The 22,501-nt window shown below is 56.8% G+C and overlaps 1 protein-coding gene across 1 annotated transcript in view; it reads left to right on the plus strand.

Annotated features, from left to right (window-relative positions):
• The window catches only part of OTOF (otoferlin), a 102,918-nt gene that overhangs the window by 64,566 nt on the left and 15,851 nt on the right, over positions 1-22,501 (plus strand). Inside the window, 19 exon segments of the mRNA XM_021087729.1 lie at positions 3,093-3,224; positions 9,333-9,395; positions 9,803-9,887; positions 11,943-12,102; positions 12,985-13,171; positions 13,580-13,766; positions 15,665-15,888; positions 16,315-16,423; positions 16,967-17,147; positions 17,279-17,399; positions 17,960-18,060; positions 18,192-18,282; positions 18,440-18,556; positions 18,828-18,980; positions 19,309-19,498; positions 19,578-19,702; positions 20,950-21,084; positions 21,765-21,926; positions 22,132-22,251. Of these exon segments, the coding sequence (XP_020943388.1) occupies positions 3,093-3,224; positions 9,333-9,395; positions 9,803-9,887; positions 11,943-12,102; positions 12,985-13,171; positions 13,580-13,766; positions 15,665-15,888; positions 16,315-16,423; positions 16,967-17,147; positions 17,279-17,399; positions 17,960-18,060; positions 18,192-18,282; positions 18,440-18,556; positions 18,828-18,980; positions 19,309-19,498; positions 19,578-19,702; positions 20,950-21,084; positions 21,765-21,926; positions 22,132-22,251 (2,643 nt within the window).

Below are 22,501 nucleotides of genomic sequence, written 5' to 3' on the forward strand. Positions count from 1 at the left end.
AGGATGTTTGGGAAGAGCCGTATGAAGGGGTCCACCGTCTCTCACCCCCAGCTCCAGCGATGTTTGCGGCATGACCAGATTCCCCGGAAGCAGGTCACAAAGCACCACGACTCTTGGTTCTCCCAGAACAGAGGAATAGGTTTACACTCAGCGTGATTCCTTGGGATGCGTGCATGAAGCCGCCTGGGGATTATGTCTCTTATCTTGGAAGGAGAGGAGGCAATAGTCAAATCACCCCAGTCGGCTGGTCAGTCGGTCCCTTTGTGGCTCTATGTGCCTCCTCATCTTCCATCCTGGAAAAGCCAAGTCCTCTCCTGATGAAGAATGGAAGGGAGAGGTGGCTATCCCCTTCTTCAGCTTATTTTTTTAAATTTCGAGGCCAAGTGATGCATTTCTCCTCCATAGAGCCCCCGGTAGGGGGAGGGCAGCAGGCATGGCCTTCCCCCCCCACCAGCCCCCACAGCCACCTCTGTTGTACACTCTTGGGGTAGCCCTCAGGCCACCCTTCCCAGCAAGGAGCACCCTCTGGAGCCTCTTCCTCTGCCCCACCCTTTTCTCCTTTCAGCCCTCTGCCCTTCTCCCCAATCTGCCTCCTACCTCTTGGGTGTCAAAGCTTCTAACCAGGGTTATCCACCATCGTTGGCTCTGCTCAGTGGAGGAAGGTGGAAACTCTGGTCCTGAAAAGGAACTGAGGGCAAAAGGCTACCATTAGGGCTGGGCCTCCGGATGAAAAAAAAAAAAACATAAAATCCAGCCAACTGCACTCATTGGGAAGCTTAATCTCTTGACAGCATATCTTTGGTGCCTTATTATGCCTGTCAAAGTTGTGTCCATCTGGAGTTACAGAAAGTCTCTCTCTCTCTCTCTCTCTTTTTTTTTTTTTTTTTGATGGAAATGCAGGATGGGTTAGCTGCCTAACCCTAAAGCAGGGGAGGAAATGAGATTAAAAAATATATATATATTTTGTATAAAAATTTCATAGAGGTTGAAACTCTATAAATACTATGCAAAGAATGTTTTGGAAGGGGAGTTCCCATGTGGCTCAGTGGAAACAGATCCGACAAGTATCCACGAGGATGTGGGTTGAATCCCTGGCCCCACTCAGTGGGTTAAGGATCTGGTGTTGCTGCAAGCTGTGGTGTAGGTCGAAGATGTGGCTCGGGTCCAGCATTGCTGTGGCTGTGCTGCAGGCTGGCAGCTGCAGCTCTGATTGGACCCCTAGCCTGAGAACTTCCATATGCTGCAGGTACGGCCCTAAAAAAAAAAAAAAAAAAAAAAGAATATTCTAGAAGGGCTTCTAGTGTCTGTTTACTCTTCGCGGTGAGCTTCTCAGAGCTTTCTCCATTTCTGCTCCCTGAAGAAACAGTGATTGTTGAACTTCTTCAGAGCTCCAGATTCTCAGCTCCATTCCCTTCAAAATTTCAAGTTCCACATAGAATTGGTTGCTTTCGTAGCTCGTGTTACTTCAATTAGTAAAGTTTCAGTTTCCAGCTCTATGTATTTTCTTGGCAACGTCCTCGTTGGCCTGGGAATTTGTTTTTTAAACATCGTTAGTTTTGATGTGTTCTTGGCCTTTGGAATATTTTTAAGACTTTGATGGACACCGTGAATGATAATTTTCATGATTATTCTTTTTGTGAAAAGGGAAAATAAAATCTCTTGAGTAAAATCATATTTAGCAGTCGCCTCAAAGCACAACAAGGAAAATTGCAACTCTCCCAGATGAGAAGCATCGAAAGCCACTCGGACGGTTTCATTAGAAGAGGGTGCTGAGGGACGTGCTAACACTAGCTCGGCCTAGGCTATTTTGTTAAAATTCAAGTTCAAGAGACTTAAATGAAGCAATATTAAGCATCGTACATGCCCTGACCTGCTTGGGGCACCAGCCACTTAGCCGAAGGTAAATTCTATTTGAGGAGCCATTTATAACAAGAGCACACATTTTCTAGACCTTTCTACTGTTTGTAAAGCACTTTGATGCACATTACCTCATGCAGGCTTTACAAAAACTTTTGCCAGGCGGGATAGTGATACCTCCTTATAGCTGAGAAAACAGGCTCAGTGAGCCTGCACTAGCTCACTGGCTCTCACGCCTGTAATTAATGTGTCGGGTCTGGGGCTCCGTGTCATTCCAGCAGCCCTAAGTCTGCCCCTTCCTGTTTATCCTGGCCACCCTGATGGAACCCAACGCCCCCAAATCCAAGCAAGAACTGATGGCTTAACATGAGGGTTAAGGAAAAGTATACGCATGTGCACTCTATTGAGCACACGCACGCCGCACACACACACACACACACACCCCTCTGTCTCTGACTCTATCTCTCTGCCTCCACCCCCCCCGTGTATATGCAAATGTTTGTTGAATGAATAAACGACTGAAAAAGGGCTTCCCAGTAGAGAAGTAAGATTCTGGGGAGCTGGACGCCACTGAAAATACACAGAATGCACACAACATACAAGCTTCAAGGCAGAAAGGGTGGCTTGGGTTAACACCAAAGCCTCACTGGGCATCCAGACAAGGAAATTAAGCAAAAGAGGGAAAACCAGGAATGTGGAAAGGGGGCCAAATTCCAGAAATGAAAAAGAGATATCACAGGCCTGCAGGCTTAAAATGAGAAATGCTGGAGCAGAAAATTAAATGCACTTTAGTGGAGACTTAGCTTAATTCCTGAGTGCACAAAAGCTGGGAGGTGGGTTTGCAGCCCTCTGTGGGGCCGGCCAGTGATGCGGGAAAGAGCTCGGAGCACTTGGAATCACCTGGGAGCTTTACAAATAACTGCGCCGGGCCCCACTCCTCCCACCCCCTCCCGGAGATTGGATTCCGTTGGTCTGAAGTGTGGCCGGGGTCTCAGAGTCTTTAACCGCCGCCCTCCCCCTCCCACCAATAACTGGGGCGGGGGGTGGGGGGGGCACACCGACCTGGAGGCAAATGAGGAAAGATCCTGGGGTCAGCGACAGGTTCGAGGCAGTGCTCAGACTGGCACCCAAGTCCAGTGCCGGCTCCCTGCACCCTCCAGCCGACCCGACTCCAGCAGGACCGGCTCCCAGGCTCACGGTTCTCCCTCTCGCACCTTCCCCCTCACCTGCCGCAGGTCAGCATCACAGTGATCGAGGCGCGGCAGCTGGTGGGCTTGAACATGGACCCCGTGGTGTGTGTGGAGGTGGGCGACGACAAGAAGTACACGTCCATGAAGGAGTCCACGAACTGCCCCTACTACAACGAGGTCAGTGTCCGGGGCCTGCGGCGGGGGAGGGGCCTCCCATCTGTGGCAGAGGCTGAGCCCGGGTTCCCATCGGGCCCGACAGGAGAAGTCAGCGGTCAAGGGACGCAAAGGGCTCCCAGCCAGGGCGACCTTGGCCTACCCTTGACATCCCCCAGCATGCCGATGCCGAGGCCTTGGAACCCCCATCTAATCCCAGCCTGAGCCCGGCCTGGCCGGGGGCCGTCCTGGGAAAGGAACACAGCGCCAGATCCTGCTGCGCAGCTCCCCAGGTGTTTCCCGGGCCAGAGCCCCGGGGCAGGGCCACGTCCTTCCAGCCCGGCCTGTGATGGCACCAGCGCCATGAGTGAGCACTTGCTGTGTGCTGGACACGCTTCTAAATGCTTTAGGGGCCTCATCTCTTCTCACTCTGCCACCTGTCGGAAGTTATCACCGTCAGTCCCATTAGACACAGGGACATGGAGGCTCCTGGAGAAACACCTGGCCCAGGTGCTACGTGGCAGCGTGAGTGCTGTGTGGGCACGCTCTCCGCTCAGCCACCTTCATGGGCGCCTGAACGTCTGTGGGGTCCTTCTAGACCGCTGGCTGCGCTGCTTGGGGAGTGAGAGAGAATGGGTCCAGTCTTCACGGCTGTTGATTGCAGCTGTTGGTGGCCACGTCGGGGTTAAAGGACCTCCGTGAACCTCTAGATCAGTCTCTGCATCTTACAGAGGTGGAGACCGAGGTCACAGTGTGAGAAGGGCAGAGAGCACCGAGTACCATAGACAGACCAGGGCCCAGACAGGCTAGCCTCCGCCCAGCGCCCTATCTGCCACCGTGGATGGGACCCCCAGACCCAGCATCGTGACTCTGGACCCCAGGGAGGGACCCGTCTTCATCAGCTCTGGGGGAGGCTGTCGCTCAGATGCCTGGGCACACATCAGACAAACCCAGAAGTAGTCACTGACCTGGGCATCCCGGCCCTTCCTCCCCTGGAGGGACCTCCAGTCTGCTTCTCCCAGTGGCTCCAGGGAGGGTCTCCAGGCTGGCCCACGGCACCCTGCATCTCAGTGTCTCTCCTGGGGGTGGTGAGGGCTGAGGGCGCCATCCGCTCCCTGGGAAGGGTATCTCTTGGGCAACTGTGGAGGCCCCAGCTGTGCCCCTTCAGGAAGAAAAGCCAGGCATACCTCTGCCCTTCACGGGGACCCAGGCCAAGGCCCAGGCCTGGTGGAAGTCTCCTAAACAACCACAGATGGACCCTGTTCTCACAGCTGGTCGCCACTGGCCCACCAGGCTGGGACACCCCCCTTCAGAACCCCCCTGAGCCCCATGTGGCAACCATCCAGGAGTCAGGAAATTCAGGCTCCACACTCTGACCTTATGTCAGGACACATCCCTGACCAGAAAAGCCTCTGGCCTGGATAAGATCTGTTTTTCCCTAACAGATATGGAGTCAGGGCCCCATGGCCTTCCATGGTCATCTGAGAGTGGAGAAGCCATGTTTGGCTGATTGAAGGGCTCACCTGGCACCAGGCCCACCCCCTCATGTTTCATTCCAGTGTTTCCCAAGGAAACAGTGGTTCTCCCCAGCAAACTCCTCCTCACCCTGCATTGCCCAGCTCGGATGTCCTTGCACTCAGCAGGCTTCCCTGCACTCTCTAGGTCAGGGGTCAGGGCCTTCTGCTCTCTCTGACAATAACTTCCTGGAGTTGCAGTTGGTCCTTTGTGTCCGACCCGGGAGGCTCCTGGCCTGCCTCGCTGTAGCCAGACCCAGGGCCCGCCACGTGCCTGGGGGGCTTTGGTAATCCTTTGCTGAATGGATTCTTACCCCATTGAAGAAACACACATGCCCTGGGCATCGGTTGGGCACCAGGTTCATGCTGACAACATGGGGGCTGCAGACAGGGCATCTCCTAGTTCCAGTCTAGAAACCATTTGCCAAACTCTGCATTTATAGCCACTAAAACAATGTATTCCACTCATCTTTGGACCATCTTAAATTTGTATCTAATCGCATTTTTTATCTTTTTCACAAACCTGAGTAACTCTGATTTGTTCCATTTCTATTTCCTCTAAACCAGATTTTCTCAAACTCCACCCTGTGGCGGAGTTCTTTGCTGAGGGAACTGCCCTGTGCACTGTAGGATGCTGAACAGCACCCCTGGCTTCTCCCCTCGACCCAAGAATAGCCACCAAGAACTTTCCAGACATTGCCAAATGCCCCCTGGGAGGGTAAAATCTCTCCTAGTCGAGAACCAGCACTCTGAACCATCTTCCCATGATGCCTCCCAATGCCAAAGCTAGAATTTTCTTTCCCTTCCCTTCCTCTTCCTTTTATAACATCCCTCTGGTCCAAAGGGTGTAATGCTTCCAGCTCATCCTGAGTTGATGGGAACCTGCCTCTGGCGCCACTAACCACAATAAAGGGAGGTGAGAACAATCAACAGCACTTAGATTCCTAATTGATTGCAAAAGGGAAATATGCTCAGGAAATACAAGGAACATGAGCACAGACAGCTCAGAGCTCTAGCTTAACTGACTCACTGTCTTAGGGCTGATGCAGCTCTGCGGCACCTGGCCTGGCCTTGACCCTGGACCTGTCTTCATGTGAAGGGAGACTCACAGCAACCTGACCGTCCACAGATCAGGCCACGCCCCCTTCCTTCTCTGTGGGTGCATCTTCCTTCTGCCTGAACTGCCTCTCCCCTTTGCCTTGGCTCCTTCTCTCTCCACCTCCCAAAAAATCCAGCGTTACATCATCCACTCAACATCACCACCTCTGCCTTTGTTTTTCTTTTGCCTCCTCCTTTACCTATAAGGCATTTTACTCTAGCATATTCTAAGCATAACTGTGAAAAACCATTATGCTGAAGGGCAGAAACTAGAAGCTTATCAGCTATCCATCCACCATCCATCCACCCATCCATCCGTCCACCCATCTATCCATTTATTCATCCATCCTTCCATCCATGTATCCATCCATCCATCCATCATCCATCCATCCATCTATCCATCCATCATCCATCCATCCATCTATCCATCCATCCTTCCATCCATCCATCCATCTATCCATCCATCCATCTATCCATCCATCCATCTATCCATCCATCCATCCATCATCCATCCATCCATCCATCCATCCATCTATCCATCCATCTATCCATCCATCCATCTATCCATCCATCCATCTATCTATCCATCCATCCATCCATCCATCCATCTATCCATCCATCTATCCATCCATCCATCCATCTATCCATCCATCCATCTATCCATCCATCCATCCATCCATCCATCCATCCATCCATCTATCCATCCATCTATCCATCCATCCATCATCCATCCATCCATCTATCCATCCATCCATCCATCCATCCATCCATCCATCCATCCATCTATCCATCCATCCATCCATCCATCCATCTATCCATCCATCTTTCCATCCATCCATCCATCTATCCATCCATCCATCTATCCATCCATCCATCCATCCATCCATCTATCCATCCATCCATCCATCTATCCATCCATCTATCCATCCATCCATCATCCATCCATCCATCTATCCATCCATCCATCCATCCATCCATCCATCCATCTATCCATCCATCTATCCATCCATCCTTCCATCCATCCATCCATCTATCCATCCATCCATCTATCCATCCTTCCATCCATCCATCCATCTATCCACCCATCTATCCATCCATCCATCCATCTATCCATCCATCCATCCATCCATCCTTCCATCCATCCATCCATCCATCCATCTATCCATCCATCTATCCATCCATCCATCTATCCATCCATCCATCCATCCATCCATCCATCATCCATCCATCCATCTATCCATCCATCCATCCATCCATCCATCCATCCATCTATCCATCCATCCATCATCCATCCATCCATCTATCCATCCATCCATCCATCCATCCATCCATCCATCTATCCACCCATCCATCCATCCATCCATCCATCATCCATCCATCCATCTATCCATCCATCCTTCCATCCATCCATCCATCTATCCATCCATCTATCCATCCATCCATCTATCCATCCATCCATCTATCCATCCATCCTTCCATCCATCCATCCTTCCATCCATCCATCCATCTATCCATCCATCCATCTATCTATCCATCCATCCATCTATCCATCCATCCGTCTATCCATCCATCCATCCATCTGTCCATCTAGCTCTGCCTTTCCTCAGTCCCACGTACCTCCAAGTGATCATCATTTCCTCCAGTTATTTCTGCTTCCCATCTTTACTGAAACTGCCCTCTTCCAGCCATCAAGGACCTTGCTGTCCCTAAGTTCAACATCCACCATTGTCCCCTCTCCCTTGACTGCCCAGGTCCTTCCATCCTCTTGCCACCCATGCCCTGGGGACCTCTTGTGTCACTCTCCTCTTGCTCTCTCCTCCTCCAGCCCCTCTCCTCACCACCTTTCTTGGCATCACTCCCTCTGCTCATTGCTGAAATGCTGCTCCTTCTTGGAGCCCTGGCCTGGGCCTGCTTCTTCCTCCTCTCCCTGGGTACCTCCCCAGTCCCAAGGTGTCAGTTACCATCTGAGTGTCTGTGTGCCTGCCCCACTGGCCTCTCCAGAGCTCCAGTCCCCCCATGGCCAGCACCACCCGGGCACAGTGCTGGCACAGGTAGCAGTTGGTATTTATTGTGCAGTGACCACGTGCACACCTGGCTTGAATGCTCGACCCAGGTCATTTCACTCAGATTCACAACCACGCCTCCCAGCAGCATAGTGACTGGTGCCCCGAGCGGTTCCACATGGCGGCGCTGGATCATTATTCTCACATCACAGAGGCCTAAACTGAAGCTCAGGAAAGGAAGCGATGGCCCCAACAGTGAAAGCTCACTCTTTCCAGCTCTGAGGCTGACACTTGTACCCACAGTGATCTAGTGCGAGCCTCCAGCAGCTGCAAGCAGATTCTTCTCATTTACTCCAAGCACTTCAGCAACTTTTCTTCCTTCTCCCTCCTCACAAGTTCACCACAGCAGTGGGCCCTCTGCTCCCTGCCCACACCTGCATTCCCAGCGCCCACACACCCAGGCCGGGACAGAGAGGAGGGCACTGCCATGGCGAGGGGCAGCTCCCAGCCTGAGAGGACAGGTCCTGCCTGCATCATGTGTATGGAGAGCAGACTAAGTTCATCAGTTCCAAGTTCTCAGGCTCACCTTATTTTACTTTTAAACACCCCCGAGGGAGTTCCCCTTGTGGCTCAGCAGGTTAAGAACCCGAGTAGTGGAGTTCCCATCATGGCGCAGTGGTTAACGAATCTGACTAGGAACCATGAGGTTGTGGGTTCAATCCCTGGCCTCGCTCAGTGGATTAAGGATTGGGTGTTGCCGTGAGCTGTGGTGTAGGTCGCAGATGCAGCTCAGATCCCACATTGCTGTGGCTCTGGCAAAGGCCGGCGGCTACAGATCCGATTAAATCCCTAGCCTAGGAACCTCCGTATGCTGTGAGTGCAGCCCTAGAAAAGATGAAAAGACAAAAAAAAAAAAAAAAAAAAAACCCCAACTGATATCCATAAGGATATGGGTTCGATCCCTGGCCTTGCTCAGCAGGTTAAGGGTCCAGTGTTGCTGTGGTGGCAGATGTGGCTTGGATCTGGCTGTGGCTGTGGCATAGGCCAGCAGCTGCAGCTCCAATTCCACCCCTAGCCTGGGAACTTCCACATGGTGCAGGTGTGGCCGCAAAAAGCAAAAACAAAACAAAACAAAATAAAAAACCTTCCAAACTTGGGGTGCCTCTCCTAGGCAGTATCAAGGTTTCATGGTGATGTCTGTGGGGCCCATGTAGCCACAGTACATCCTACAGTATCACGTATATTTCATCAAGTCCCCTAACAGGACCCTAAGGTGGGTGTCATTACCCCCTTTGGACGGCTCAGGAAGCTGAGGTCCAGAAGATGTGTTGCTCAGGGCCACACGTCTCCCAGCTGTCCCAGGGTCAGGAGGGACCAGTGGTTACCCCTCCTGCTCATCCAAACTTCGGAGCTCAGAGGAGATGGCTGGGGTGCAGACCGGTGCTGCCAGGAGGGTGGGGCCCGGCCCGTAGCCTCTGCCTGCCGGCTGACAGCAGGTCTGGGTCCTTCCCTCTCAGTACTTCGTCTTCGACTTCCACGTCTCTCCTGATGTCATGTTCGACAAGATCATCAAGATCTCGGTGAGTGGGGAGCAGCCCCTGGCAGGTGGGGCTCTTAGCGGAAACTGTACTTTTGTGCAGACTTGAAAAGAGCGCCCCCTCTCGGCGGGCCAACCGTAAAAAGACAGACCCGCACCCACACACACAGCCGGGCAAGCAGGGCACCGGCTGGATTTGGGCCCCTCTCGCCCCATTAGCCACATGCTTCTTTAGAGTGTACAAGCTGCCCCCCCACACCTGGCAGGCAGCAAAACACCACTCGGCCTCAGAGAGCCACCCCTGCCCTGCTAGCTGCCCTCCTGCTTCACTGTGACGCTCAGGTCCCCAGAAAGAGTGAGGTGGCGCCACTATCCGCCAGCCCTTCCCCGCCCCACGGAAAGCCTCAGCCCTGTCCAGCCTGACTCGTGGTTGCTTGTTCTTCCTGGAAGGTCATTCACTCCAAGAACCTGCTGCGCAGCGGCACCCTCGTGGGCTCCTTCAAAATGGACGTGGGGACCGTGTACTCGCAGCCAGGTGAGTGGCTGCACGGCCGGCGGTATCGGTGCATGCGGCTCTGAGAGCGCGGGGCATGCGGTCCTTCCCGCCCCGGCGGGCCCTGGGCTCAGCTTGGCTGGGACCCTCAACCCGGCTGGGGCCTTGAGTGCACACAGCCTTCAGGTGAGCAGAGCCATGGGTGACCCGCCTGCATACAAATGCACTGACTCCCTGGGCCCCTGCGGGGTGGGCAGCGTCGCCCCTTTTACAGTTGGGGAGCCTGGGCCTCAGAGAAGCACCGGGGCTTCCCCAGTCACCCAGCTGCTCTGCAGTGAAGTCAGGCTGTGAGACTCCAGAGACCCTGCGGAGCCACCTTCTCCTCCACGCCACATGCAGGGTGGCTCAGAGGGTCGCTGAGCCTGGGGAACACTCTCATCCACCAGCAAGGGACCGTCAAGTCAAGGGACCCAGGTCTGCTCAGCAGCTCGGTGGGAACGCTTGAGCCAGTGCTTTGTGGGGTGGGCGAGGGACCCCCAAAGAGTGGCCCAGAGGGCTGGTGAGGGTTGGGCCAGGAAGATAAGGTGCCTCAGACAAACCGCGCTAACTACACGGGCCCCATCCGTGTCCCCGAAGTGAACCTGCCACTGAGGGTGTAGTAATGACCCCACCAGGCCCTTTGACAGTGACAACACGATTTCACCCAGATGGTCCCCTTTGACCGTCACAAAACAGTGAGGGAGCCATCAGCATTCCTTCCCATTCTACGGATGAGATAAATGAGGCCAAGAGAAGTTGTGTCTTGGAGGTGCCACTAAACTATTAGGTTGAACAAATTGGCAATTCCTTATGACTCAGCCTAGTCGACACCCGGCTGGTGCACATTATAACTGTGACTCAGACCAGGAAATCTAAGACCAAAATCCAAGATTATACACGTCAGAGTTCCCGTCATGGCTCAGTGGTAACAAACCCAGCTAGTATCCATCGGGATGCGGGTTCGATACCTGGCCTTGCTCAGTGGGTTGAGGATCCTGCATTGCCATGAGCTGTGGTGTAGGTCACAGATGTGGCTCAGATCCTGCATTGCTGTGACTGTGGCGGAGGCTGCAGCTATAGCTGCGATTGGACCCCTGGACTGGAAACGTGCATATGCCATGGGTGCAGCCAAAAAAATAAAAATAAAAATAAAAAAAGATCAGGATGAAAAGGCAGAGTCCCAGAGCTGCTGGGTCTTGAGTCTAAACCCAAAAGAGCAGAGAAGATTTTGTTTTCTGCACCAAGTGCAGGCTGCTGCAGAATATTCTGGGATGGGGGGCATTCCAAGCTCAAAGAACCGCAGTGACAAAGGTGCGGGGATATGAAACAGCAGTGGGAATTATTCATAGGAGAGTAAACAGCTTGGTCTGGCAGGAGCGCAGGGGCTGGAGGAATGGACATTGCGAGCTGGGGAGAGTGTATCAGGAGGCCCCCAGGAATGCTGAGGCCTGTGGTCTTTCCCCCAAGTAAGGGAACCTCGGGCGCTTTGACATGGGGAACGAGGGAGTTCCCGTCGTGGAGCAGTCAAAACAAGTCTGACTAGAATCCATGGGGACGAGGGTTCAGTCCTCGGCCACGCTCAATGGGTTGGGGATCTGGCATTGCCGCGAGCAATGGTGTAGGTCACAGATGTGGTTTGGATCCTACTTGCTGTGGCAGTGGTGTAGGCCAGCAGCTATAGCTGCAATTCGACCCCAAGCCTGGAAACTTCCATATGCCGTGGGTGCAGCCCTAAAAAAGCAACAAAAAGTGATGGGGCAGCCACGGGGAGGCTGACTGCAGGGGTGGGGCGGGAGGGCTTTGGGCAGAGAAACGGACCAGGAGGCTCTCGAAGCCACACCACACGCCTGGGTGTGTGACCAGGGCCAGACCTTGCCTCGGTCGCCCTTGCTTGGGGACCTCTGTCTCCCTATCCCAGAGGCAGGCAGAGCTGTGGCCCCAGGATCGGGACCTGATGGCGTGGGCTCCAGGGGCCAAGAAGGCGCTTGGCTCTGGGCTCCACGGCCTGCCCGAGGCAGGGGTCCGTGGGTGCAGCATGGGTGCCCCTGGCCATTGCAGAGCACCAGTTCCACCACAAGTGGGCCATCCTGTCGGACCCCGACGACATCTCTGCGGGGCTGAAGGGCTACGTGAAGTGTGACGTCGCCGTGGTGGGCAAGGGGGACAACATCAAGACGCCCCACAAGGCCAACGAGACGGATGAGGATGACATCGAGGGGTGAGGCGCCCCTCTTCCCCAGCCCCTGGAGACCTGGTCCAGCCCTTCCCGGGCCACCAAGGGAGCCCCCGGGGTGGACTTGGCCCAGAGATGCCACCCTCCACCTTCCTCTCCCTGGGAGGACCGAGGTCAGGCAGCCTCGGTGTCCGCAGGCTCGTGGGACAGAAAGGATGGGCGGGGTTCACGGAAGACAGGCAGGGGTGACAGTGCTCTGCCATCCAGACCTCTGACTGTGACAAATTGGGAACAAAAGAGCCGAGCCCCAGAGCTGCTGAGTCTTGAGTCTAAACCCAGAAGAGCAGAGAGATTTTGTCTTCCGTACCAAGTGCAGGCTGCTGCAAAATAGTCTGGGACTTTGAATTCAGTGCGAAAAAGTGCAGGATCTAGTGAGTCACGCCTTCCAGGGGCCAGGGAGGGGGAGTGGTGGCCACTTGGGAGGTTTTCGTGGAGGAGACAAAAGATGTGACCCAAAGCTGAGAAAAGCGGATGATGTCACTAAGATGGGTCTCCCACCCCACAGTTGACAAAGTACTCGTATATTTTAACCTATCTGAGCCTTATCATACTCCTGAGAGGTGGGTGGGGTTTGGTTTGTTTATTGGTTTGTTTTCTGCACCCACAGCATACAGGAGTTCCTGGCTGAGGGAGGTGGGTGTTATTGTTCCCTTCTTGAAGGTGAGGAAATGAAGGCTTAGAGAGATGAGATTTGCCCAGGATCCCATGCGAGAGCAGGTGCCATAAGCTCAGGTGTCTTTAGTCCTAGTGCGGCCCTTCTCAGCCGTGCTTGACACTTTTCGTCCCGGGCGCCAGGGGTAAGGAGATGCCGGGCAGGATGGGGGGCCCAGGCCTGGCCCCCACAGCCCTGGCTGTACGTGCCGGCAGGAACTTGCTGCTCCCCGAGGGGGTGCCGCCGGAACGCCAGTGGGCCCGGTTCTATGTGAAAATCTACCGAGCAGAGGGGCTGCCCCGCATGAACACCAGCCTGATGGCCAACGTGAAGAAGGCGTTCATCGGTGAGAACAAGGACCTGGTCGACCCCTACGTGCAAGTCTTCTTTGCCGGCCAGAAGGTATGGGGGTGCAGGGTGCAGGGGGCTGGGGCGGAGGATGACCGGCACAAGGGTGTAGGGGGATGGGCGTGGGGCCAAAATCAGAAGCCAGGAGCTTTGGTCACCTTGGTGCATTCATCTCTGGAAGGGAGGGCGCGCCAGCTCAGAGGGGCTGGAGGGGAGGCCGGGCCGGGCCTTAGGGAGTCCTCCCTGCCTCCAGATCACAGACACCAAAAGCAGAGGGGGTCACTGAGCTTGAGAGGCTGGGGCGGTGCAGAGTGAGGCGATGAGCACACGCACGTAGACACACCACCCACTGCATGCCACGTGTACACGCGAAGGCACATGACACATACAAACACACACACAGGCACACACGTGCCCATGCCTGCACGCACACAAACCCTAACCCTGGCCCCCTCCCACCAGGGCAAGACGTCGGTGCAGAAAAGCAGCTATGAGCCACTGTGGAATGAGCAGGTGGTCTTTACAGACCTGTTCCCCCCGCTCTGCAAGCGCTTGAAGGTACAGATCCGGGACTCAGACAAGGTCAACGACGTGGCCATCGGCACCCACTTCATTGACCTGCGCAAGATTTCCAACGATGGAGACAAAGGTCAGTGGTGGGGGCTGGACTGGGAGGCGGGGCTGAAGGCTGGAGTCAATGAAACCGCCCCACACCGCCACCCCCTGCACTCGGCCTGAAGGGCACGGAGCATGCGCAGGGGCTGCCGCAGCCCTGGCCTCAAGAGAGGTGGGGAAGTTCTGACTATGGCTCAGCAGTAACTCACCCAACTTGTATCCATGAGGATGCGGGGTCGAGCCCTGGCCCTGCTCAGTGGGTTAGGGATGCGGTGTTGCTGTGAGCTGTGGTGCAGGTCGCAGATGTGGCTTGGATCCCACATTACTGAGGCTGTGGTGTAGGCCGGCAGCTGCAGCTCCGATTCAACCCCTAGCCTGGGAACCTCCATATGCCACCAGTGTGGCCCTATGAAAGAACAAAAAAAAGGAAAAGAGGTGGAGACTCATGGCTCAGGTCCACACGGAGCTGCCTGGGCCTGCCTGAGCCAGGCCACCGGGATTTGAACCCCAGTTCTGACAGTTAGAAGCTGCGTGACCTTGGTGCCCGTTTTCCCACCTGTGAAATGAAAATAATAGAGATTGTGTATGTACGTATGTTTACATACCTGTTACATGTATTATGTGTACTGCTGCCATAGCACCTCTCTGCAGACTTGTGGGGACTGGTGGGGACGGAGCCCTCCTGGCACCTGGGCACTGAGATGGGTACCAGGGATCCAGAGCAAGGAAGGAATCCATCCCATGCTTGGGGTGCTCACTAAGGGGGACGGAGACAGATGTGCTGCCAGATGCTCAAAGCTTGAGGCAGAAAGTGCAAAAGGCCACAGAGTGTATGGTTCCATTTGTATGAAATGTCCGGAATAGGCAAGTCCCTAAAGATAGAAAGTAGAGAGATGGGAGATTCCGTTGTGGCTCAGTGGTTAACAAATCCGACTAGTATCCATGAGGACTCAGGTTCGATCCCCGGCTTTGCTCAGTGGGTTAAGGATCTGGCATTGCCGTGAGCTGGGGTATAGGCCGGCAGCTACAGCTCTGATTCAGCCCCTGGCCTGGGAACTTCCATATGCCGTGGGTGTGGCCCTAAAAAGACAAGAAAAGAAAAGAAAAGAAAGTAGAGAAATGGTTGCAGGGGGTTGGGGGGTGGGCAGGGCAGCTGAGACAAACTGCTCAAAAGGTACAGGGTTTCTTTTGAGGGGAATGAAAATGTCCTGGGTAGTCGAACAACATTGTGAAGACACTAAAAGCCACTGAAATGCATACTTGAAAGTGGTGAATTTATGTTACATGATGTATATCTCAATTTTTTTTAATTATGTACTGTTTTTTATAAACGAGGCAGACCAAAACCCAGACCAAACACATAAGGCAGAACTGGATCCGTGCCACACACGAGACATTACAAATCCCAATGGGAGAAAAACAGTTGGGACTAGGAATTAGGAGGGCTTCGTGGAGGAAGCCCTGTAATAGAAGGAAGCTGTAATAGGCCAAGGCGAAGTGGGAGGCGCTTCAGGGAGGAGGGAAGGGGCCTGCAGAAGCAGAGTGAGACCCTGGGGGCCCGCAGGTCTGCACAGGTGACAAAGGGCCCGAGGCCAGGCTGAGGAGCTGGGGAGGTGCTGGGGTATGTCCTTCCAGTAGCTTGTAAGGCAGCCCCTGTAACAAGCACTGGGAGGCCAGGAGCATGACTTTGCTGCCCAGAAATGGATGTGGGGTGTCGGGGGAGCAGCACAGGCAGCTCAGGCCCTGCTGAGAACAAGCAGACACACGAAGGCCACCGCACAGCCCCCGCCACGGGCCCTCTCCTGCCTCAGACCTTGGGCCGAGCAAGGCATGTGGTCCTCGGCTCAGGAACCAGGAGGTGCAGACCAGGAGCCCCCCCACAGCGGTTCCTCCACCGAGTGAGCCCCTCCACCCTCTGCCCCCGGCCCGCAGGCTTCCTGCCCACGCTGGGCCCCGCCTGGGTGAACATGTACGGCTCCACACGCAACTACACGCTGCTGGACGAGCACCAGGACCTGAACGAGGGCCTGGGCGAAGGCGTGTCCTTCCGCGCCCGCCTCATGCTGGGCCTGGCTGTGGAGATCCTGGACACCTCCAACCCCGAGCTCACCAGCTCCACGGAGGTGCAGCTGGAGCAGACTACTCCTGTCTCCGAGGTGAGGCCCCCCGCTCAGCGCCCTTCCCGCCACAGCCACCTGCCTGCCACGGGGGGCCGGACCCCAGGATGAAGCCTCCCTCCCCAGGAAGCAGGGCCCCACTCGGTCCCCCAGCAGGACCTCTGTCCCTTGCCACTGCCTGTGCCCGGGCTCTGCCCGGGGAGCCCATGGTGGAACCTCGTGTCTGCCCCGTTCCTGGCTGTGGCTGTCTTCGAGTTGGACAGAGCAGCCCTTCCTCCAGGGACATGCGGGCCGGAGGGAGAAAAGAATTGGGCCTTCGGGGCCTGGCCTCCTAGCTCCACAGCTGGGTGGGATGCTGCCGACCCTCAGCCCCCAGGGCCCGTCTGTGAAGGGGAGGCGGAGGCCTGGCCCCAGGCCCAGCATCCCCGTTAAACTTGGGGGTGGGGTGAACCGCCTCCTCCACAGAGCTGCACGGGGAAAACGGAAGAATTCTTTCTGTTCGGAGCCTTCCTGGAAGCCTCAATGATTGACCGGAAAAACGGAGACAAGCCCATCACCTTTGAGGTCACCATAGGTGAGAGCTGGGCATGCAGAGGGCCGTCAGGCCTGGGGGCTACAGGGAGGTAACCGCCAGGCCCGGCCCCTGGTCCTGGGGGAGGGGCGCTTGGACCACTTCCCGCACCTGCTGTCTGGCGCCCCCGCCCCACCAAGGCCTGGGCTGTACTTGGGACATGGGAGTGGGGGTGGGAAGAAGCCCTCCCTGCAGAAGGGAGCGAGGCCCTCAGGCGGCTGGAGAGGAGACAGTGGCAGTCAGGCCACATCCTGGGCCTGACCTTGAACGCAGTAGCCATCAGGGCTCCTCTTAAGATCTCTGCAAGAGAGGGGACGTGGGCCCTTCCTCTGGCTAGTGTTCTGTCGTGTCTGTCCCCAGCACCTGCTCCATCCTCTGACTTCCTCTCCTCCTTCCCACGAACCCCTGGATTAGGGGCAGGGGCGGGGCAGCTGGTGGGAAAAGGATTCTGGGCCCTTGTGTGTACACACACACACAGACACACACACACACACACACACACACACACACACACACACACACACACGAGTCCCCTTCTGCCTCCAGGCAACTATGGCAACGAAGTCGACGGCCTATCACGACCCCAGCGGCCTAAGCCCCGGAAGGAACCCGGGGACGAGGAGGAAGTCGATCTGATCCAGAACTCGAGTGACGACGAGCCGGACGAGGGCGGGGACCTGGCCTCAGTCTCCTCCACCCCGCCCATGCGGCCCCAGATCACCGACAGGTGGGCCAGGCGGGACAGAGAGTCCTGGGAGGCCCTGCCTGCTGCCTTCCATCCCCTCGTGGTCTGCCCACCGCCAGCCTCCCTGGGTGCCCAGTCCTCAACCCCTCACCCGCTCCCCCCAACCCCCACAGGAACTACTTCCATCTGCCCTACCTGGAGCGCAAGCCCTGCATCTACATCAAGAGCTGGTGGCCGGACCAGCGCCGCCGTCTCTACAACGCCAACATCATGGACCACATCGCAGACAAGCTGGTCAGGGCCCGGCCAGGGGCGGGAGGGAAAAGGTGGAGGGGGCTGTGCTTCCGAGGGCCTCGTCCAGCTCGGACACCTCCCCTGCAGCACACAAGGCCTCTCTGTCCAGCAGCCTGCCGTCGAGGTGGGGGAGGGACAGTCGGAATGTCCCAGGAGCACTGGAGGGCCCGAGGGCTCCCTGGAGTGGGTGGAGTCTGGGAATCCTGGCCCATCCAGTCCTGCCTGTCCCTGGAGGCGGCTGGCCAACCCCGCTGTCTCTGGCCTGCACGCCCCCACCCCCCGCATCTAGCCCTGAGTTCTGTCCAGCCCCTGTGAGTCCACCAGGACCCCAGACTCAGGGCCCGGAGGTGGCTTCTTCCTTTAGGAACCGAAGACTCACGAACATGAAGGCTTCCAGGTTCTCCAAACAGAACTTGGAGAATCAGTAGTTTTCTTACGACGGCAGGACACTCGGAGATGGCATTCATGGGAGGTCACAGGGCACCAGCCCCTCAACCCCCTGATGAAGGGGGGCAGATATTTAGGGAGCCTGAGAGGGGGCTCACACTCCTGGTTCACAGGAAGAAGGCCTGAATGATGTGCAGGAGATGATCAAAACGGAGAAGTCCTACCCGGAGCGACGACTGCGGGGCGTCCTGGAGGAGCTGAGCTGTGGCTGCTAGTGAGCTGCAGGGCTGCCCATGGGGCGGAAGCAGGGGTGGGGCTAGAGGGTGGCAGAGAAGGAGGCATCTATCTGCAGGCCTCCTGCTGGTGGGTGGGCTCTGCTCAGCCCTGCTCACACCACCCCCCCAGCCGCTTCCTCTCCCTCGCGGACAAGGACCAGGGCCACTCGTCCCGCACCAGGCTAGACCGGGAGCGCCTCAAGTCCTGCATGCGGGAGCTGGTGAGGACGCAGCTGGACCACACCGGGGGCGGAGGGAGGGTCTGGAGGCCAAAAGTGAAACCAAGTTGGGGCGGTCAGGGAACACCCGTCTCTGAAGTCATAGCCCCTCCCTCATGGGTCATGACCTGAACCCCACTTTCACCCCTGACCCTGGCAGGAGAGCATGGGGCAGCAGGCAAAGACCCTGCGGGCACAGGTGAAGCGGCACACGCTGCGGGACAAGCTGAGGCTGTGCCAGAACTTCCTACAGAAGCTGCGCTTCCTAGCAGACGAGGTGTGCCCCCTGTTGGCACGTCCAGAGCGGGCGCCAGCCCCCAGCCAGAGTGACCCGAGGCAGCTGCACTGGAGGGGCTGGTCCAGACCCCCCGGGAGGCCCCTCCCACTCTGACAGCCACTGGGGGATAGGGGTGACCCAGCCTTTCACCCTTCGCGTGTTCTTCCCACTGGATCGGTGGGAGGAGAAGGAAGACTCAGCGCTGGGGGTCCCGGGTCCAGGTCTGGCGGAGAGGCGGGCCCCCTCCCTCACTGGCCCCGCCCCGCCGCAGCCCCAGCACAGCATCCCCGATGTCTTCATCTGGATGATGAGCAACAACAAGCGCATCGCCTACGCCCGGGTGCCCTCCAAGGACCTGCTCTTCTCCGTCGTGGAGGAGGAGCTGGGCAAGGACTGCGCCAAGGTCAAGACGCTCTTCCTCAAGGTGCAGGAAGCGGAGCGAGATTAGAGGGTGGAGGGGCTGGGGTCCGGGCTTCTTTCAAGGGGTCAGGGTTCCCCATGGCGGGAGCAGCACCTGCACCCCTGGGTCTATCAGGCCGAGCTGACCAAGCGCTCAGAGAAGAGTTGGAGAGAATTGGGGGAGGGGTCCCCAGACTGCCCATCCCCTCTGCACCGTGTTCCCCGCCCCAGAGCCCAGTGGGGTGGCTGCAGAGGGCGCGGGGGACCCTCTGACCACAGCCTCCACCAGCCCCCTGCCCCTTCCTCACCCCATGGGCTCCTGCAGCTGACCCCGCACCCCCACCCCCACCCAGCTGCCTGGGAAACGGGGCTTTGGCTCGGCGGGCTGGACGGTGCAGGCCAAGCTGGAGCTCTACCTGTGGCTGGGCCTCAGCAAGCAGCGCAAGGACTTCCTGTGCGGTCTGCCCTGCGGCTTCGAGGAGGTCAAGGCGGCCCAGGGCCTCGGCCTGCCCTCCTTCCCCCCCATCAGCCTGGTCTACACCAGTGAGTGAGGACTCCCGGGCCAGGGGCGGGTGCTGGTGGGACTGCCCATTCCCAGAACCTCAGCCTGCTCTTTCCGCAGAGAAGCAGGCCTTCCAGCTCCGCGCCCACATGTACCAGGCTCGCAGCCTCTTTGCCGCCGACAGCAGCGGCCTCTCGGACCCCTTTGCCCGTGTTTTCTTCATCAACCAGAGTCAGTGCACAGAGGTGAGAGCCAGGGGGCGGCGGGAGTGGCTCTGGCTTTGAGAGCACTGTGGGGGGCTGTGAGCTCCATGGACCTGGAGAAACAGATCAGCCAGGACCCTGACCTTAGAGGGGAACCTTGCAATAACTGCAGGGCTGGGCCACACTGGCGGAAGCTTTCATTGTGGTTATGCTCAGCACAGAAGACAGGGACGACACTGTGGCGGGGGAGCAGGGGCAGACCTCACATTAGCCTCATTTGAAGACTCCCACAAGCTTTCGGATCTGCCGTCTGCGGGGGAAGCACCGCCAGGATGCCGCTATTTTGAAGACCTTACGGCCAAGACCACCAATCTCAAGTCGAACCCTCGGATGCAATAGAAAAGGAAACGACCAAGACCCAGGAGAAGGCAGGAATTCCTCCTGAGCGGCAAAGACCGATCTTTGCCGGCAAGCAACCGGAAGATGGACATACTGTGTCTGAATACAACATTCAGGAGGAGTTCCCGTCGTGGCGCAGTGGCTAATGAATCCGACTAGGAACCATGAGGTTGCGGATTTGATCCCTGGCCTCGCTCAGTGGGTTAAGGATCTGGTGTTGCCGTAAGTTGTGGCGTAGGTTGCAAATGCGGCTCGGATCCTGCGTTGCTGTGTGGCTCTGGCAGAGGCTGGCGGCTACAGCTCCGATTCGACCCCTAGCCTGGGAACCTCCATATGCTGCAGGAGCGGCCCAAGAAAAGGCCAAAAAGACCAAAAAAAAAAAAAAAAAAAAAAAAAAAAAAAAAAAAACCTTCAGAAGGAGTCCACTCTTCATCTTGTAGTGAGACGTCGAGAGAAGGAAGAAGTCTTCCACCATTCCCAAAAAGAGCAGCAGAGGAGAAAGAAGGTTAAGCTGGCTGTCCTGAAATATGACATGGGGGATGAGAACGGCAAAATTAGTCCTCTTCCTTGGCAGCGCCCTTCAGGTGAATGCGGTGCCGGAGTTTTTCCAGCCAGCCACTTTGACAGACATTATTGTGGCACATACTATCTGACCTATTGTTTCAACAAATCCGAAGACAAGTAATTGTTTATTGGTTAATAAAAGACATGAACTAATGAACTAACCAAAAAAAAAAAAAGATTCCCACTAGTCTCACACACACACACACACACACACACACACACACACACCAGTCCCCCAGGAGCCACAAGGACAAGCGGTGACTCCCGCTCGTGTATCTGCCCACCTAGCACCACTCGTTACCTGTCTCCCCCGCCCCACGCTGCAGGTGCTGAATGAGACCCTGTGCCCCACCTGGGACCAGATGCTGGTGTTCGACAACCTGGAGCTCTATGGCGAAGCCCACGAGTTGCGGGACGATCCCCCCATCATTGTCATCGAGATCTACGACCAGGACACCATGGTATAGGCTTGGCACCAGGGACTAACCCCCGCTCCCCTCACTGCACCTGCGCTGGTGGCCACCTCCCCGGGCCACCCCACAGCCCCTTGGCCAGGGTGCTTGCTGGGAAGCTGGGATTCCGGGCTGCTGACCAGGCCGTCCAGGAGGCCCCATGTCTCCTGTCATGTCACACAGCCCGACCCCTTCCCAGTACTGTGGGCCTCTGGGGCTTCAGAGAGGAGAGAGGCTGGGGCGTCCCCACCACCCGACACAGACAGACCAAACCAGGCCCAGGTGTGCCAGAAAGGCCTGTTGTCCCCAACCTAGCGGGTCCCCCCCCACCCCCACCGCACCTACCACAGTCAGCAACAGCCTCATAACTCTCCCTGGGAGCTCGGGTATCGGGGGTGGAGGATTGGAGTGACCCCTCCAGAGCTGGGGGGCCACTTACTATAAGCCACCATAGCTACTGCAGCACCCCAGGTGAGTACTAGAGGTAGGAACAGCTATTTCTAGTCCTGCGTGTGCCATTCACTGCCCGCACGGCCAGGAGCCAGCCCAAGGCTGGGTTTCCCCATCTATAAAAAGGGGTGCTCACACCTGCCGCTGCGTGGGCTGTGGTGGACCGAGTGAGATCCCTGGTGTGAATGTGCTTCGTAAATTCAAACACTGAGAGGCCACCTCGCTGTTGGTCACATCAGGGCAAAGCCGACTTCATGGGCCGGACCTTCGCCAAGCCCCTGGTGAAGATGGCAGACGAGGCGTACTGTCCGCCCCGATTCCCGCCCCAGCTCGAGTACTACCAGATCTACCGCGGCAACGCCACGGCTGGGGACCTGCTGGCTGCTTTTGAGCTGCTGCAGGTGGGGCCGCAGGGAGGAGGGGGCCGGGCCAGGGACCTCTCTTCTCCTCATCCTGCTGTGAGGCCTGTCGGGACTGAGGTTGGGGCATGGTTCTTGGGGACCTGGGCTGTTCGCCTTGCTGATCACATTGCTGGTAATTCTGGGGAGAGAGAGCGCCCTCTCCCCGGGCTCCCCAGGAGGTGACACTGTGTCTCCCACCCCCAAGATTGGGCCAGCAGGGAAGGCCGACCTGCCGCCCATCAATGGCCCGGTGGACATGGACCGAGGTCCCATCATGCCTGTGCCCGTGGGTATCCGGCCTGTGCTCAGCAAGTACCGGATCGAGGTGTGTGAAGACGCTGCTCGGCCCCTCCCGTCGGTGCCCTGAACACGCCCTGCTCTGCTCTGCTTCCTGGCCCGCCTCACTCTCTCTCCATCAGGGGTCATACGCACACATTACGCTGTTAGCATCAAACTCCAGGGTCTTCAGCAACCTCAGGCCACACCTTGTTTTTGAGATAAGGATGCAGAAGGCCCCAGAAGAAGTGACTGGCCCAAAGTCACACCCGGGAGCCAGCAGCAGACCCAGGCTCCCA

This window comes from Sus scrofa, chromosome 3 (assembly GCF_000003025.6).
Source record: "Sus scrofa isolate TJ Tabasco breed Duroc chromosome 3, Sscrofa11.1, whole genome shotgun sequence".
Classification (NCBI taxonomy): Eukaryota; Metazoa; Chordata; class Mammalia; order Artiodactyla; family Suidae; genus Sus; species Sus scrofa.